The sequence below is a fragment of the Poecilia latipinna genome, unplaced genomic scaffold, assembly GCF_001443285.1.
Source record: "Poecilia latipinna isolate Pla-1442-1.1 unplaced genomic scaffold, P_latipinna-1.0 Scaffold679, whole genome shotgun sequence".
In the NCBI taxonomy this organism is placed as follows: domain Eukaryota; kingdom Metazoa; phylum Chordata; class Actinopteri; order Cyprinodontiformes; family Poeciliidae; genus Poecilia; species Poecilia latipinna.
Window position 1 is genome coordinate 196039 of NW_015113295.1, and position 17657 is coordinate 213695.

General features: G+C 36.4%; 1 protein-coding gene across 1 annotated transcript in view; it reads left to right on the forward strand.

Moving 5' to 3' along the window:
* Positions 1-17657, forward strand: part of grin2da (glutamate receptor, ionotropic, N-methyl D-aspartate 2D, a) — a 187120-nt gene that overhangs the window by 127379 nt on the left and 42084 nt on the right. The window contains exons 7-9 of the mRNA XM_015044502.1: positions 6955-7069; positions 14146-14351; positions 16403-16571. Of these exons, the coding sequence (XP_014899988.1) occupies positions 6955-7069; positions 14146-14351; positions 16403-16571 (490 nt within the window). The remainder of the gene's footprint in view (positions 1-6954; positions 7070-14145; positions 14352-16402; positions 16572-17657) is intronic.

Genomic DNA, 17657 nt, shown 5'->3' on the forward strand with positions numbered 1-17657 from the left:
TATATATATATATTTATTTATTTTTTTTTTTTTACAGTGAAATTACTTTACTATTGCTCATTTTACTGTACGGATGCTTTACTGTGCATCAGATTAACACATTTTACTAGAAATGAAAATACAAAAGCTGCTGGATCATCGTTATAAATATGTTACTGTTATTTTACCAATAAACCATTTACAGCGGAAACAAACAAACAAAGAATTGGAGCCTTTGTATTAGCGAAAAAATATTCCTGCAGCAAAACTAATGGTTTCTATAATCCTGCATGGTGGACAAAGCCTGACCATCAAGCAAAGCAGATATGCAAGCCGTCTCACTAGGAGGATATACTTTGTCATTTCATTTTACACTAAAAGCTGTTGACAAAGCCAATATCCGTCTGAATATTACATCTGAGTAATCCTCTTCCTCTCAAAACACAAATCACAGCTAAACATTACCACAAGCTCTGGAATCCCCGGTATAATTCATCTGCCTATAGCTTTCAAAGGCACTTTGAAGATGTTGTTCACCATTCAGTTTTAATACCAAAAGTAATGACAGCTCTTACAGTGATGAATAAATACAATGAAGTCCCTCAGGATACCCGTACCAAGGATACTTACACAAAGGAAAACCCTTTGTGTTTGATTATTTTTGGCTCATTGTGAACTTCTTGTGACCTTTTACCAATTGATTCTTTCACAGTTTTGGTTGTTTCACAAAACATTTTTAAAGTACCGAGGGCCTTCTACTGAACACTTTATACCGACCATCTGTGAGTTGTTAACTGATTTAAGAGAGCTTTTTTTAACATCTTTTTTAGTACTCCCAGGTGTTATCTTCTACTAAGTAATGCCAAAGTCCAGTTTGATTAAACGGCAAAAAACAACAATTGTTGAACAAAACACTGCACAATTAAACATTCAATTAAATGCAAACAATTAAGGCATGAGGAAATTTAAGAAAAGCATGAAACGAAAGACAGGAGCAATAAACAACACGATGCCAATAGTCAGAACTCGTTCTGATTAAAAACCAAGAAAAGAAAAGTGGTTTTATAAGCACCTGATGTGAACAGACAGTTTGTTTCACAAGTTAGGAGTAGTCGCAGCGATGACTGCTCTGTGCTAATGTGAGAAAAAAAAAGAAAAAAAAAATATATATCTATATATGTATATAGATATATATATTTCTAAGATGTTAAATGTTACCTAAGATCTGCATCAATTTTCAGTTGAATTGATTTTTTTCTTTGGTGCTCACTATTTCCAGGTATAGTTGATTGCTCTTGAATTGTATATATTTAGAATTTGAACCTTTTAGCTTCAGTTTCTTATGTTAGGTCTGAATTTACAGTAAACGTTATTTGAAGCAATCTTCCTATAGTTTCCAAATTACATTTTTATGCAAGAAGTGTATTCAGTGATTTTATTACTACTTAAAATATTGAGAACTGCAGACAAGAGTCTAGCAAACCATCAATAATAAATGCTGAACAATCTGGTATTTTAATTAAGTGAAGCAAGAAATGGCTCTTGATCATTCCGCCTTACACAACAGTCTTTCCCGCTTGCTGTTTTTATCTTTTTTCTGTTTTAAAGCTTCATCTCTCTCTTTATTTGCTTTCTTTTCTTCTTACTTCTGAAGAGGTTGCCATGGTTACAAAGAAAGCTTTCGTGTAACAGGCTGCAAAGAGGCAGAACGTTTCCACTGATGGAAAATCGCTCAACTTCACACATGGCTGCCATTATTGGTTTATGTACAGGCAGAAGTCTAAACCATTATTCCATACTGTAAGTCACACAGACAGGCATATGACTTTGGCAGGGTTTTGATCATCCTTCTGCCTGGATAAATCATATTATGTCTGTTGTGACATTTTATGTGTGACATCCTGTGATGAAGCCACAAAACCTTTCTTTACTGCAAACGTCACCATTTATCCACTATATATGGGGAATGTCTCTATTAATATATCATTTACATTTGTAATATTGTCAGTAGCATCATTGAATATTTGTTCATATAAAGATTTCAGAAGATGATTGCTGCCTTCTGCTTTTAATTGGTCATCAGAAATAGTTATACCACAAATAAATAGGGCAGATTGTTCTAGATAGTTTTTGGTTTTCACCAAAAGTATTCTGATAATTGAATGCTTGCGCAACAGGCTTTTAACTTTTATTTTGCAATCCAAAGCTTCTGCAGCGATTGCGGCTCGACAGGAGATGGCCTTCGACATGATTGGTTAGAGCAAACAAAGCAGAGCTGACAGTAGGCCAATAGAAGAGCAGCAAGCTGAAGGTAACTCTTTGTCACCAAGTGACGGATTACGAACCACACTGAGGCTAGAAACAGGCACTCAGCAAACCTTTAATGCCACAAAATACATAATATGAGCAATGGGGCTATTTAGTCAAGGTTTTGGTAGATCACTCATTCAGTACATAGTTTTAGGTTGTTCTCTTACCAATTTCAACATTTTATAGCCCTAAGCAAGCTTGATTTTATTCCAATGGTCTCCCTTTAAGGCTTAACTGGCTGAATAAATGGAGAAATAAAGAAATAAGGAATAAAGAACCACAGTTGCATCCCTGAGTCACTGCCTTTCAATCGTTGATTTGTTTTCTCTGCCTTGTACTTCTCCTTTTTTACTTAGGTTTTCATCTGTTCAAAATCTCCTGACATGCATTTCTGGCCTCATGTTCTCTGTCATTGTATTAGGGAGAAAGTCATATTAGTTCCACAGGGAATCATTCTTTTGTTGTTTGAAGCACAGCTGTCATGTGTCTTTGTCATGAATCTGCTGATTAAATTATGCTTCATCTCAAGTCTGCTGCTCTGTCAGTATCATTCTGACTGCGAGTCACGTTTACCTGTGAGCCAGTCTTCATTCTTTTGCAGCCTCTTTCCTTCATAGCCACTTCTCCTCTTCAGATTCATATGTAGGAAGTTACATTTACTGATGCCTGAGGATGCAGGAGTTGTAAAATTATGCACTGCTTTGTGGTGGTACCTTAATAATTTTGAAATTTTGTTGTCTTGGGAAGCTTGACAACTTGTATTTTTTCTTTTCTGTGTTCGATGCTACTTGTCATCCAGAACACTGGAAATCTTTCTTGATTGTGTTTTTTCTCTCTGTGTCCCTCTGTTTTTTTTTGTTTTTGTTTTTTACCTTTCTCTCTTTTCGTTTCTTATTCAACAGATCCTCCTGCTTGTCACTTTCTTTTGTTTTTGGCCCTCCTGCTGCTTGATGACATTTCGTCATGGTTTTCACCTTTAATTCTCTGCTTCTCAGCGTTGTACTCCCCTGTCGGCATCAAGAGGGGAAAAAAATTTAAGAAAAATGTATATAGTAAGGGTGAAGTTAGATGGACGTAAAGACCGCACAAGCAGATGAAAGAAAAAGGTGAAAAAGAATGAAAGGAGCTTAAAATCATCCTCAGACTATCAGTACTTGGCGAAAGCGAGGAGAACAGTTTTGACTTGTGCCACTCTGAGTCATTTTTTCTCAGGTAAAAGCTGTTAAAACAGGAACTCCACAGCTGCTCATGGGCACGGCGGCAGGTCTTAGGCCTCATCTTTTTAAACTCCACAAACGAACTACAAACTGTCACAAATTAGAGGTAGATTAATTCAGCATCACATTCGTCAGTGTCGTTTTGTTGAATTGCGCTGTCCTGGTGGGCGTAGTTGTGTCTGTAGCAGCTGTGCTGAATGTGTTCTGGCTGAAGATTTACATCAGCTACTGCAGGCTGACATGATTACTTACAGTCATATTCTGATATTCTGTTGATATAATGGTCGCAGTGTTTATCATTCCTTTGCTTACCTGACAAATGTGTGATGGATGTTGTGATTATGGGGTGTGGTAAAATTGTATTTTACAGCAACCTGAGAGTAATCTAGCTGGCAGCCACCCCTATCCTTTCAGATTAAAGTGAATGCATCCTTTTGCCTTTTTTCACGAGAGTGGAAGTTCAATTTCACCATCACTTTTCAGCTGCATGGCGCTAATATTTATATCGACAAAAACACATATCAAACTCAAAACTCATGCATTTTTACTGAATCTCCTCACAGTGGGGTGTTATTTTTATTATTATTTTGGATGCAACACACCCCAGATTCAACCATGAACCCCAAGTCCATCAGCACAGAACCCCTTCACCGCACAAGCAAGAATCCCCCACAGGGGATGATGCTGCTCAAAGGAGCCCAGAGAGGCTGATCTGAGGACGTTCACATGTTTAACCCTAACCATGAGCAGGTTTAATCTTTTTAAGAGATGCTTCGAACCTTCTGGTCCATAAAGTTAAGCAAATGTTTGACCAAAACTGGTCTTTAAAAACGTCATGATGAGTGGAAAAAAAAATCATGCAATGTCAAGTATAATATTTTTTTGTCACTAATAGAGCTAATATGAATAGCTGTTCATCATATTTATCTCATGGGTGACATTCCCACAATAGTCAACCGTGGCTTCAACTTCTCTGGCCTTATGGAAGGCTGCAATGACATTATCTTGTTTCGTTCCATAAAGAATGGCCCATTGTATCCAGGGCTTTTACACATAATAAAGGTAGCACAGAAATAAGCTCTTATCATGGCTGACAGATATTTCTGGGACATTTCTATCAGTAAGAAACCCTCCTGAGGTAGAAAAAAAAATCTTTTGAGCTGAACACTTTGTCTTCCTGTCCTTCTTCCTATGTCAGGCTTACCACAAAGCAGATGGGGCGGGAACTGTGCAAATGGCAGACACAACAATGTGTTTCTTGTTATGGTTTTATAACGTGTGTGGGCATTTATTTTATAGATAATCTACAGAAAAGCCAGTGATGTGATTTCTGGTTTTCCAAAGAAAAGAAAGAGACCCTCCTGTGATGAGAATAAGTCAGCTGAAATGTCCGTCAGTCTCCATGAGACTTTGGGGGGTTTAGTTGGAGTTGATCATCAATAGAAGATTTCACCTGTAACATATCTTAGATTCCAGTGATCAGTCTCAGAAACTGCAACATTAAAAGAACATGAACAATTAAACACACACACATTTGTAGTAGTACATTCAGGAAGGAGAGACTTAAAGGAAAGCTACACAAAATGTTGTTTCTTATTGACACCTGTGTTTACTCGTGTGCATAAAATTTCAACATACCAGCTTTACATATTTAATGACTTATACATTTATTGTGAACACTGAATTTTAATGGGCTTTCAGAAATGAGCCAGGGCCAAAAGTATCTGGCTGTAGACATCGTTTGGAATCTGTATTTTATTAAAGATAAAACAACAGGACCAATGGAACTACAACAGAAACAGTTTTACAAAAAGGAATACTTGACTGTCTAATTATTCTGCCATGCAGTGTGTCTTTAATCAACCATTTCTTGATGTGTGAGGTTTTTCAAGTCCCCCTGCAGTTTAGGAAGGTTCATGTTTTTGGGTTGCTTAAATTTTTCTTTTTGTAATTTTAGTGCAAAATGTATTAATTTGGCCTGTGTTTGTGAGCTTTTAGGGTGATTTAATTAGATTGATTTGATTAGCTTCTTTCAGGTTTGTCTTATTTTAGATTTTATTACTGAAAACATCAAAGGTAAACCCTTTGCTTTTTCTCCCCTGCTATGTGTTTATGGTTAACATTCTCTTTGCATTTGCCCTTTTGGTGATATAAGTTTAAGTCCTAATTTTTTCCTGCAATGTTTGCATGCTTTGATTTCATCTGACTTGTTGTTTTCTACTCTGTAAGCCTGCACAGATACACAGCTGAAGGAGGGGGAACTTTTTGGGAGTTCTCAGTATCTTGCCTCTTGCTTCCTGTCTTGCCTTTGCTTGTGTTTTTTTCTTTCACCTTCTGATCTCTACTTCACAACAGTGAAATTTCCTATTATATACACCAGAGTGTGTCTCCCTGAAGTGCAGGGAAGGTTTTATATCTGCACCTAAACCTTTGATATCTTTGCCTCTTTTTCTTTTTTTTTCCCTCTAATATTTTCATCATAATATAAACCAACTGATGCATCTCTATGAGATGCCTGTCGAAACTAGTATATTTTAGAAACGTGAGTAAATAAAGTATTCCTGTTCTGCATGGGAAATTCTGCAAGTAAACTAAGTAAAGGTAATGGTTAGTCTTTGTAGTAGAACAGCATCGTCAGCAAGTTTCCCTCACTATCGTTTGATGCTATTTTTATACAAGCAATTTGTTTTGAAAGATTGAAAGAAGAAAAAGCCTTTTCTGTTCGACTATCACAAATATAGACATTTGTACCTTTGACAACAAACACGCCAGATTGATTTGGTGTCAAATGAAGGAAGAAAACATGGACAATTACAGTTTCTCAGGTGATTGCATGATGAACCACATAGCAGTCCGTTACATCTGAAATCCTGGAAGTTTTAGAGGAAAGCCTTATGGACTGCACCAGTAAAGTGAAAATTGCTCATTTTTTGAGCATTCTTTGCTTATTTTTTGAAACCAAAACTTATCAAAAAATAATTGACCAAATTAACACAGAAATGGTTCACCAGACACAAAATGATCTTTGCTTCATGGCCATCTTAGATCTATATCTAGATATAAACACTATTGGAAACCCGTAGGTGTACTGGAAGAGAAGAAAGCTTAAGAGAGGACCCTGAACAAAGAAACTGTTCAAAAAGGAATGAGCAAAGATATATTTATGTATTTTTTGAAATGGTACATTAAAAAACAATCTGCTATTTTATTGACTAAAGTTATTGTCATGAAGTATAGACAGCAGAGGATCAATAAATATGTCACCAATGGTTTTAGTGAGAAAAACTACATCTGAATTTTTCAGAATAAATAAAGTGCTCAAACTAAAAGTCGGATATTTTTAAGTTGTGTGTGGTGACTTTTGTATATGCCATTATACCAAATCAATTCCATATTGTGGCTAATAAAACCATATGTCTCTCTTTCTGCTCTCCCAATTCCATTACAGGTATTTCACCAACATTTCCCTCAGTGGACGAGATTATTCCTTCAACAGCGATGGCTACCTGTCCAATCCCCTGATCGATGTCATTTCCTACACCAACGGCAGAGGCTGGGAGGAGGTCAGTACACAACTGTGCACACTCCCGCTAAATATCACAACGCAGCAACAAGATAAGCTAACTGCAATTTCACACTCCATCAGACATGCTAACTCATCACTGTATATTTTCACCTCTCTGCTGTCGCACAGCTTCTTTTACTCCCATATCTCATTAGATCTTCGCCTCCTTTCCTTTCCTGCTCTTGTCTAGTTGTGTCTGCCTTGTTACCCACTGCTAACACAGTCCAATATCCTGTCCATCAGAAGCCTGTTTGACAATTGCACAGTAATACCACCAAATACGAGGTCTGCCCTCCGAGGAAACTTTTCAACTCCACCAGTCCTCCTTCGACCAGAAAGAAACAAGAAAACCTCTTTGCTTTTGTTTCCCTCTGCTCCATTTGCTGCTGACCTTTAAAGACTCGATATGTTTATCAGTGAGGGCCGACTCAAGTGTGAAGTGTAGCATTGTGAGTTTTAGATTTCAAAATAGGTAAGAGGTTACTTTTCACCTTTCTATTAAATCAGAGCATGAGTGAGAGAGATTTATCATGAGAGAGAAGTTTATCATGTTTTAGGGTCAGTTAAAGGACCTTAGAACTGTGCAAAATACATAAAACGTTAAAATATGAAGGTGGTGTATTTCTATCTCTCACTAACGGTTTCTTTGCATTGAGCCTACAGAACATTACCCACAAACTGCTTTTTCCTTATCAGGTTTACACTGCTGTTTTATCATTTTTGGCCTACACACTACTAAGATAAACATTAGCAACTTTCCAATTTTGTGTTACAGTGAGTGGGTGGCCCTGTCCCATTTTGACATTTCGTTCTATTTAGCAGAAGGAACTTGGCTGACCTGCACAGAACCTAGACATCCACATCATGATTATCATGCTGTGCACCCCTAATAAAGCTCAGTAATAAGGATGAATTGAAGGACATGTCTGCTATCAGATTCCTCTAGTCTGGGAGAAGATTTAGGGCAAAATGTTAAAAACGACAGTAACAGGCCCTGTTCATCAGGCCCCGGCGATCTAAATGCACAGTTAAATGTCTCTTCAGTTGGGTTATGTGGAAGCTGTAGGTCAGGTGTTAGGGTTGTACTCCACAGATTTTTGAAGAAAATTTTGGGTTTACTGAACTGTAATGTTCCCGATGCCACATTTCCCCACTCCTCCAAACACAGACACAAAAAAATAAGCAATAAATTATTTGAATGAAGTTGCATGAACATCATCAAGCTGCATACATTTTCGATTCAATGTCATATATATTTAAAGTTTTCTTACACCTTGCCATAGGCATAATACAATGAACCCCTGGTATTCTCAAGGGTTAATGATCACAACTGCCCTCTGTCTAAAGTCAATTAACATTTGAGACCCCCTCTAAGACTGCTTAACACTGTATATTTTAATAATTCAAACACCAAATAAACCTCAATATACATGGAAACCATCCTAGTATTGCACCAGAAACTAATGTCTTTTTTGCCCCTAATGTCTTTGCAGCACAAAAAAATCAGCACCAAGGAAAACAAAATACCACTTAGATTGGCTGATTTGCAGCCAATAGGGTTCTGCATAGCATAACACTATAACACTTTTTCTGTGATATTTCAACAGAAAAATCACAGAAAAAAAAAAAATAGGTGAATAATTTAATAATGAACTGTAAGGGGTCCACTGTAAAATGAGGTGTGCAATGTTTGTTTTGTCAAAAAACTGGCCCTTTATGTAATCTTTTCCTCACAATTTCTCTCTGCCTGAGTGTTTTAAAGAAGACCCTTTTTTATTTGCCAGTTTTTAAACTAAGTGGAGATTATTATTTGAAAATAGCATACTGCATTTAAATGTAGGTATTTAGTATCCAATTTAGGTAATGAGGGCATTGGGTATAAAACCAACCAGGAGAAAGCAGCAAAGTGCTTCACTGGTTCATCGTATGCATTCAATTTGCCTTAGCAGACATTAGTGGTAAATGTATGGCACTTTGCCTGAGTGGGAAATTAGTTGGAAACAGCTAAAACCTGATGCAGTGCATCCTTCTCTTCTCTCTGAGTTTAATGAGTTCAGCACATGGTTCCAGGTTAATAAACTATTATGCAGAAAAAAATATATAGGAACGTACATTTTTATAAAACAGTGATAAAATGGAATGACATTTTCTTAGTTTCATTCTAAGATGATTTTTACATGGCAGTCCTACAATAAAACAAAATACACAAAAATCCACAGTTATAATGCTCCATACCATTGAAAATCTATAAAAGATCTTCCAAATCACCACAAAGTCTTTCAAAGACAAGGTAAAACCAAACTCTACCAGTTGCTTTAATCGGTTGATCTTTTTTTTTTGTTTTTGTTTTTCAAATTCAACACTGGGTTACACCTTTGACTCACCTTTCTACAGCTTTCCACTATATTTGAGAATTATATGTACATTTTAAAATAATTTTAAACTTGATGCTTTTAATCTTACAGGGTAATTGGACCTTTTTCTCAGATATATTTTCTTTATCTAACTATTCTGTATCCAGTCAAATGTAAACTGCCTTTAACAACACAGGTTTTTAGACGCTATTGCAGCTCAGTCCCCAGGGTGCTGACAAAAAAAAAAAAAAAAAAATCATAGTTCAAACCAAACAGAATGTGAAACGTTTTAGCACAAATCTCCAAGCTTCCTTAAAAGCCAGACCTGAGTAACGTACAAGAGCTGCTAGAGCTTTTCATTTGTTCGCTGTGCCACCTCTGACCTTACTCTTCAATCCAAACATGCGGTCTGCCAGCAGCACAGTGTAAGAAACTAAACAGCCAGACAGAAAAAGAAAACTACCAGCAAAAAATATGACTTTACCCACAGAAAAATAATTTTTCTTCATGCATTATGGATCTTTTGATTTATTTAACATGCAACTAGGATGTAAACTTAAACTTACATTCACTGCAAAATAAAAATGTTCCTGTTTACATGTGGTCATTGTGCAAATGTTACAAAATTTGTATAATAACATTATACAGTTAGGTCAAAATTATTCAAACTCCTTTCAAATTTACATTTTTTTGAATTACTTTCATTTACCAGGAAGTGTGTTTGTGTTGGGAACTAAGACAGGTGTCTTTCAAAATAAAGCCAAAAAAAACCCAAGAAAAAAATCCTTACTGGCATTTTAGCAAAGAAAAAAAAAAGATCTTTCTGCTATACTTCCATTACTATTCTAGAAATTTTGTTTGGTGATTACCTCCAAATATTTGAGGTTGGTAGGTCAGCTCACCATCTCTGTAATGCTTAGCCCCACATATTCTCCATAAGATACAGAATGGACCTCCTACTACTTTTAGTCATTGACAACATGTTAGTGAAATTAAAAGAATATGTTAAGCCTTAATCTCTCTAAGGCAGGCGTCACCAACTCCAGTCCTCCAGGGCTACCATCCTGGAACTTTTAGATGCGTCTCTGCTCAAACACACCTGGATCAAATAAACTGCTCGTTTCCAGCCTATTGCAGAGAGGAATGAATGCTGGTGAGGGAATTCAGACATTTTGGAGCAGAGGTGAATCTAAAAGTTGCAGGATGGTAGCCCTTGAGGACTGGAGTTGGTGACCCCTGCTCTAAGGGATAAAGAATTTTGGGCATAAACGTAATGTCTAGAAATCTTACTCATAGAAAAAGTCAAAGTATTTATGTATTTTTTACAAGATGTTGCTCTTTTTTTATAGGTCCTGAATTGCAAGATTTCCTTAGGATCCAATGCAGCAGAAAATATGATTTTTTCCAAGGGACTAGATTTGAAGATGACTAGTGACTATTTACAAATGTACTCTGTTTAGCCCCCCTAGGTAATGTTGCCAACATTTTATGTCTTGTTTTCTATAAACATATTTCACAAAAGATAAACTAATAAATAAAGTTACTTTGTAACATGTGCACCAATGCACATCTTCCAGAACTCAAAGTGACTTATTTGAGTGGACATTTTGCTCTTTGTCTCAGTCTTTTTTTCTCATACCATCTATGCAGTCCCTATGGTGGGTTATGAAGGGCCTGTATTATTCAGTAGTGTATCAAATTAAAATGGATGTTCTTGTAGCTGTGACAAAAACAAAGGGATGTAAAATGAGTCACTGTATGTCAAAAGAGCTGAAGCAGAAAATAATGTTTTTGTTTTGTATATATTTTTTTATATTTAAATAGTTACATCAGTAAAGTTAGAATCCTAAATACGGACCAGAGTGTAATTTTAGTAAAGCTACAATCAAACCTCACAGGCTAAGTCATCATGATCAGTCTATACTTCAAGGTTAGCTTTCGGTTACTAAAAGCAGTTCAGAATGACGTTTAAAGGAGAACAGCCTTTACAATGACTTGAGAACCTGCTGATTTGTAGAATCTTTTTTTCCAATAACACACTTTAAACTGATAAAATATCACACATATGATGCAGAACGTATAATTCCATTTTCTTTCCATGCTCTTTTACACTGACCTTGGATATTACTGCATTGCTCCTTGTTAACTGCAGTAAAACTCAGCATCAGGGATTTACTATTTACTCTTTGATTTAATTAGTTCAGTTAAACAGAATTACAGGCTCCAGTTTCAGACACAAGCCAGACACACTCTGGTACACTCAACACTTCTTAGTAAAAATGGGTAGTGAGTCAACCACCAGTGTTTTGGTAAGGTGGTGATGTAGAACATTGTAATGTCCTGTTCTCTTTCCCAGTCTTGTAGCTTATAATAAGGCTTTTATTTCCTATGCAATGACCAAGACAGACATTAGAATAATTTTCTTTCTAAGTCTTTCCTTTGAGCTCGCCTGATTTTTTTTTTAAAAGAGACAAGTTGTCCTAGAATATAAAGCTTTATAGATTTTCATTTTAACATTTTATGGCCTGACATACATATTATGTTGTCAAGGTAGCTCTAAGTCTTTCTAAAGGTCTCTCTCAGCAGTAAGCGCCGCTTTATGTGCTGTTACAATGAGTGTATTAGTTTGAAAGATTTGACTTGACGCTGTGCTGTATTAAAATGTAACTGGGTGCAATGAAATGAATTGAAATATCTTTTAATGTTTTTTTTTGTTGTTTTTACAGAATTTCTGCTGCAAATATAAACATGCCCAATACAAAGTAACACTAGTGTGGGTTGTGCGTCATCCACGACATAATGTGACATCCTAAGTACTTTAGCAGAGGGCAACTAGACCTCTTTTCCTGTTCCTTGAAAATGTTTTAACTTTCATCCAAGCAGCCGTTTGGCTGAGAGGAAAAACACCAAAGTAGAATAAGAGTTAACTTGCTGGGTCACAGAGTCTTTCGGGACTGAAAGTCTGTGAATATTCAGCGATGAGGAAAGCAAATTTTTCCAACATGATACAGGTGTGCTTGTTTGAGAATGAGCTGATAAGTGCACAGCGCCTTTGTTTCTTGAAATTGGGTTATTAAGCAATCATACTGTGAATTATGGCTTATAGAAGGCACTCCCAGTTAAGGATAATTAATTAATTAAGATTTAAGTGCTCATTGGATTTCTATTGAAATAATAAGAATGGACTTAGATTTGCTCTAGTTTGTGGAGTTTTATGGAATTCCTTAGAATTCCTCATCATTATTTGGCATTATAAGAAAAGAAGGATAAGCATTCTGTAGAATGTGCAGATTGTTTTTTTATTGTAACATTTTGCTTTTTTTACTTTTTGCAAATTTTACTGATTTTCCCCACGCACAGACATTTGGCCAGCAGAGTCTAGACAGAAAAGGAAAACAATAAATCCACTGCAAGCAGGAGTCTCATGGATGATTGCATACCCACTGACTATGAAAAATGAGTGGCAGGAGTATTTTTTCTCTTTGGCGCACCACCGATAATTTATCTCCCCTTTGAACTAGAGTTAACTTTTGTAACATACATGGAATGGGGGGATATGGTAAAATGAAAATGCAAGATAAAGTTACTTTGACATCGTTCATTTACAGTGATCTGCAGAAGTATTCAGAATTTGTTCACTTTGTTCATACATTGTGACATCATAACCTCAAAATTCAATGTGTTTTATGATAGACCAAGAATGTGTAACTGTTAGGTGGAAAAATATACATGGTTTTCTTATATTTTTCAGAACGTGATATGAATCTGAAAATTGTGCTTTTATTCAGTTCCCTGTACTCAGGTGTCTATAACTAAATCTCATTACAACAAACTACATTTGAAGTTGCTTAATTGTTACATGGAGTTTACCTGTACTAAAGATAATCTTAGCATCACTGAATAAACAGCATGATGAAGTCCAAAGAATGACATATCAGAGGGAAAATTACAGGAAAATCAAAAATAATTCTCATTTTCAGTTTACTACAATGCATGTAAGGGATAAAGTGAAAATATCGGTCCTCAAGGCAGGAGAAACTACAGCTCAACCTTTTGCTTTGTGGTGGAAAACTAACTGCACTTTACCATGAACACACCACATGCTGGAGGCAGCATTATGCTATGGGAATGCTTTTCTCCACCAAAATTGATGGAATTATGGATTTATCTATTTACAGATAAATCCAAATTTTTCTTTTTAGAAAAAGAAAAAAAATTCTAAATTTGGAAGAAAACCTGTTACAGACTGAAAAACTGCAGAATCTAAATGCAGTTCCGCGACTGGGCCGGGGCGCGGCTGGACGACGGTCACCCTTCTCCGTTCGTGCACAGCATGTTTGTGGAGAACGTGCTGCTAAATGACCTGCAGACGACCTGATTCTAGACGGTCGGTAGGTAGATAGGTCAGTCAAACTTTATCAACAAACCAGCGTTCTGACAACTATCCCAGCATGCACTGCACGCTTCTTCTTCTATGGGTGAAAATGAAGTCGGTGGCTGCTTACCGTAGTTGCTAGACCTGTTGTGGCTCAATATTGGTCCATATATAAGGCGCACTGTCGGCTTTTGAGGAAATTGAAGGTTTTTAGGTGCGCCTTATAGTGCGGAAAATACGGTAGTTTTGAAATAATGACAAAACAAGAAAAAAGGTTTATAGGAGGTTTTGAATTTACTAAAAATGTCACAATGAAGGATCTATTTTTGTTTTTTTATGTTTCAGGTTGGCTGGTGGGAGAACGGACACCTGCGCCTGCGTTACCATCCTTGGTCTCGTTACGGCTCCTTCCTGAAGCCTCTGGACGACGCTCAGCACCTCAGAGTGGTCACCCTGGAGGAGAGGCCCTTTGTCATCGTGGAGCCTGCTGACCCTGGAACCAGCTCCTGCATCCGGGACTCTGTTCCCTGTCGCATGCCTCTTAATTCCAGGTAGTAAAACAAAATGCATAACATGATTTCAAATTAGATTTTTTAGGGGTGCTTGAAAATAATATGTTGTTGTGGCTATAAACAGAGGTAATAAGAAATTATGGTAAAGTCTCTGGCATTATGAATTGACTATAGTCAGGGTTACGTCAATTGCCAACCCTGACGTAATGTTTTCTCTATCAACCAGCTTCATAAAAAGAAAAAGGTTCAACATCTCATTAAACATCTTCCTCCAATTCTTAAGCTGACGTTCCTGAAGTAGTTATTAAACTTTATGGCCACCGTCTGCATCATCCTAAGATGAACTGTGCAAACAGAGAATGTTTAATGAAATAGTTTTCCACTCAAACCCATTGATACGGATATACAAACAGATTTTTAATTGTCCTGGGGGATTAGATCATTTTCTTCCCAGCATTTATGTAAACAATAAAAGGACATCAACAGATCAAAGCAAACATTTATGGGAACAATAGTCTGTTAAAACTATTCATTAAACTGCAAAGGAAGCTTGAAACTATAACGTTAACCAAGGATAACAGCTGTTTTTAATCAATGCAAATAATAAAAAAGAAGGAAGAATTATACAGAGTATTACAGCCAGTGAACAACACTGCATCCCGTAGAGGGTAAATATGAAGGTATGGGATGTTAAGTAGTTTAAATGCTGTAGTTATTAGATAAATTTTAAACATTTCATGAAGCTGAATATGAACTGCAGCTGGCATGGCAAATACGATGTTTCATGTCCCACATTCAGTATAGCCTAAATTGGTGCAGATTATTTATTTTTATATGTTCATACAGTTAATTTTATATGAATGTTGTCAGATAAAGATTCCACATTTGTGTGTGTGTGTGTGTGTAGGTGTGTGCGTGTGCGTGTGTGTGTGTGTGTGTGTGTGTGTGTGTGTGTTCATTAGTAAACTCTTTTTCCCACCGGCACTTATTTTAGTCGTTAGAGATAATGAGTTCATTCTTCATCAATTAATGGCTTAAAGAGTGAAATGACTAGCTAACACAAAATCCATAGTAATCACCAACATCAGGTATCAAGAGATGAGTTTAGTCAGAGACTGCATTACCAGGCATTCAAAACTGCCTTAATTGGGATCACAGGTATTACTATCCCATCTATCTGATCCCTGTTACTTACAGTTAAAGTCTCAAATTTCCTAACTGTTTCCACATAATTATATTTCTCTGCATTTGTAGTAATGAGAAATAATTTTGCGAAGCCATGCAATTAATTGCTAAACACCCAAGCTGCATTGGTTGCAGTATATATGACATTCTTTAATACGCAAATGGTTAAAGTTGAATTAGTGTTAATGGAGATGATGCAATTTCTGATTGAAACTTCTGCAGCTCAGTCGTCTGCATTTCATTAAGTTTCTACAAAGATTAGGCAGATTTGAAAGTTTCTTACAATTAAATCACCTTCATCTAGAAGGAGATTTGTCCCATTCTTCTTTCAGCTTCTAATTGAAACAATTTCCCCCAGAGTTCAGACTGTGTTGCTTGGTAACACAGTCAAGAAGTTACAATAGCTAAGTGTCTGAGAGGCCATCAAACTCACTCTTGCTATGGAGAGCTGATGGAGGCCACTGCAGCCACTTGACTGATAGTCATCAAAAAGTACTTGAATTCTTCTATGTGTTGCTTGCACATCATGCTGAGGTGTTTGCTGCATAAAGTCTGAAAAGCAGACTCATTGCAGACATCTAGTGTGTTTTCAATAAAACCTAGAAGCAAAACACATATTTTTATTTTAATTATACAGAACATTTTAGAAAAACATTTAGCTGCTGGAGTTATCAAAACATCCCTTCTCCAAATGCATTGGCAAATTGCCAGTATTGATCCACTCAAAGTTACCCACTAATAATTTATAAATCTGCCTTCTTTTTCTTCCATCTTCTTTAATATGGTTAAAAATGCCTTTATTCAGTCAGGTTTTTTGGACATTCTCCTTAGGTTTTACCATCTTATCACTGTTAAAGTTTGATGTTTTTACCAATATGTGTCCTTTCTCTCACTATGTTTCTTAGTTTGGTGTTGGACGGAGCTGCACCCATGAAGCACTGCTGCAAAGGGTTTTGCATTGATGTTCTAAAGCGCTTGGCTAAGATTGTAGGCTTCACCTATGATCTTTACCTGGTGACAAATGGCAGACATGGGAAAAACATTGACGGGGAGTGGAACGGCATGGTTGGAGAGGTGAGATCCATAATATTACCAAAATGTGATTTTGACTTTACAATACTTTCCATATTCAGGCGTTTAAGTTGAAAAAGCTTGTTTTTAAAGTAGAGTTCTTCATGAATTTAGATGCTGTATAATAGAATGCTGGAAATCTCTTTGTCAGTGAATCCTGTCTGTTGATTTTTATCTGACAAAATGTGACATTTATTGAGGCAGCAGTATTTTACACAGGTTGCATTCCTGCCTAAAAAAGAAAGAAAAATTTTAGAAAACTAAGAATCATTTCAAAATTTAAAATGGCATATTAAAAACAAAATTTTATATTTTTTATATTTATCTGGCTGGTAACTATATCTTGTTCCCTGTTTTACAGACCATTAATTACCAAATAATTACCTAGTTAGTAATTGCCAAATTACTTGAGTCGCTTAGTGACTGTTAAAATGTAATCTGGTTTTGATTACCCACTAGAATTTGTTTCACTTACGTAGAAACACACCGTAGCTTTGAAACATGCATGGCTTCATGTTTCAAAGTTAAAACCTAATAAATGAGAACCAATGACTCGGTTCTCTGATTCCTGTTCATTGAATGAAACAATTGTCAGTGTCTTTTAGACATAAATTGTGACTTAAGCTAAATGTCTGCTGAATGCTCAAAATCACATTATCATACCTTTTACAGCAATGTACACTTTCTTCAGGAAGATTGTAGGATTAAAGTCTCGCTGAACAATGACTGCTCCATTCACTGGAATCCCAAATCCCTTGGAGACGCATTTGAAAGAGAAAGAAAATTAGTTTTGGCAGAGATGAGCAAATCTTTAAGAGAAGAGGTTGCTTTTGACCTCTGGTTTTGTACAAATGTCTTACTCAAGAGCAAAAATGTTTGAAATTTGAAAATTGGTGGCTTTCATACTCATTTTTTTTCCTTTAGCCACATGTTTCTTAAAGTAAACTCAAAGAAACTGGCACTGAGCTGCCTCCATGGGTCATTTGTAACAGCCACTCAAAAACCTTTATGGCTGATTGAAGAGGTATTCTTTCTTTAGAACAAGCCAGATTTGTCTTAAAAGAATATTGTTTTGCATGTTGTGGTCTG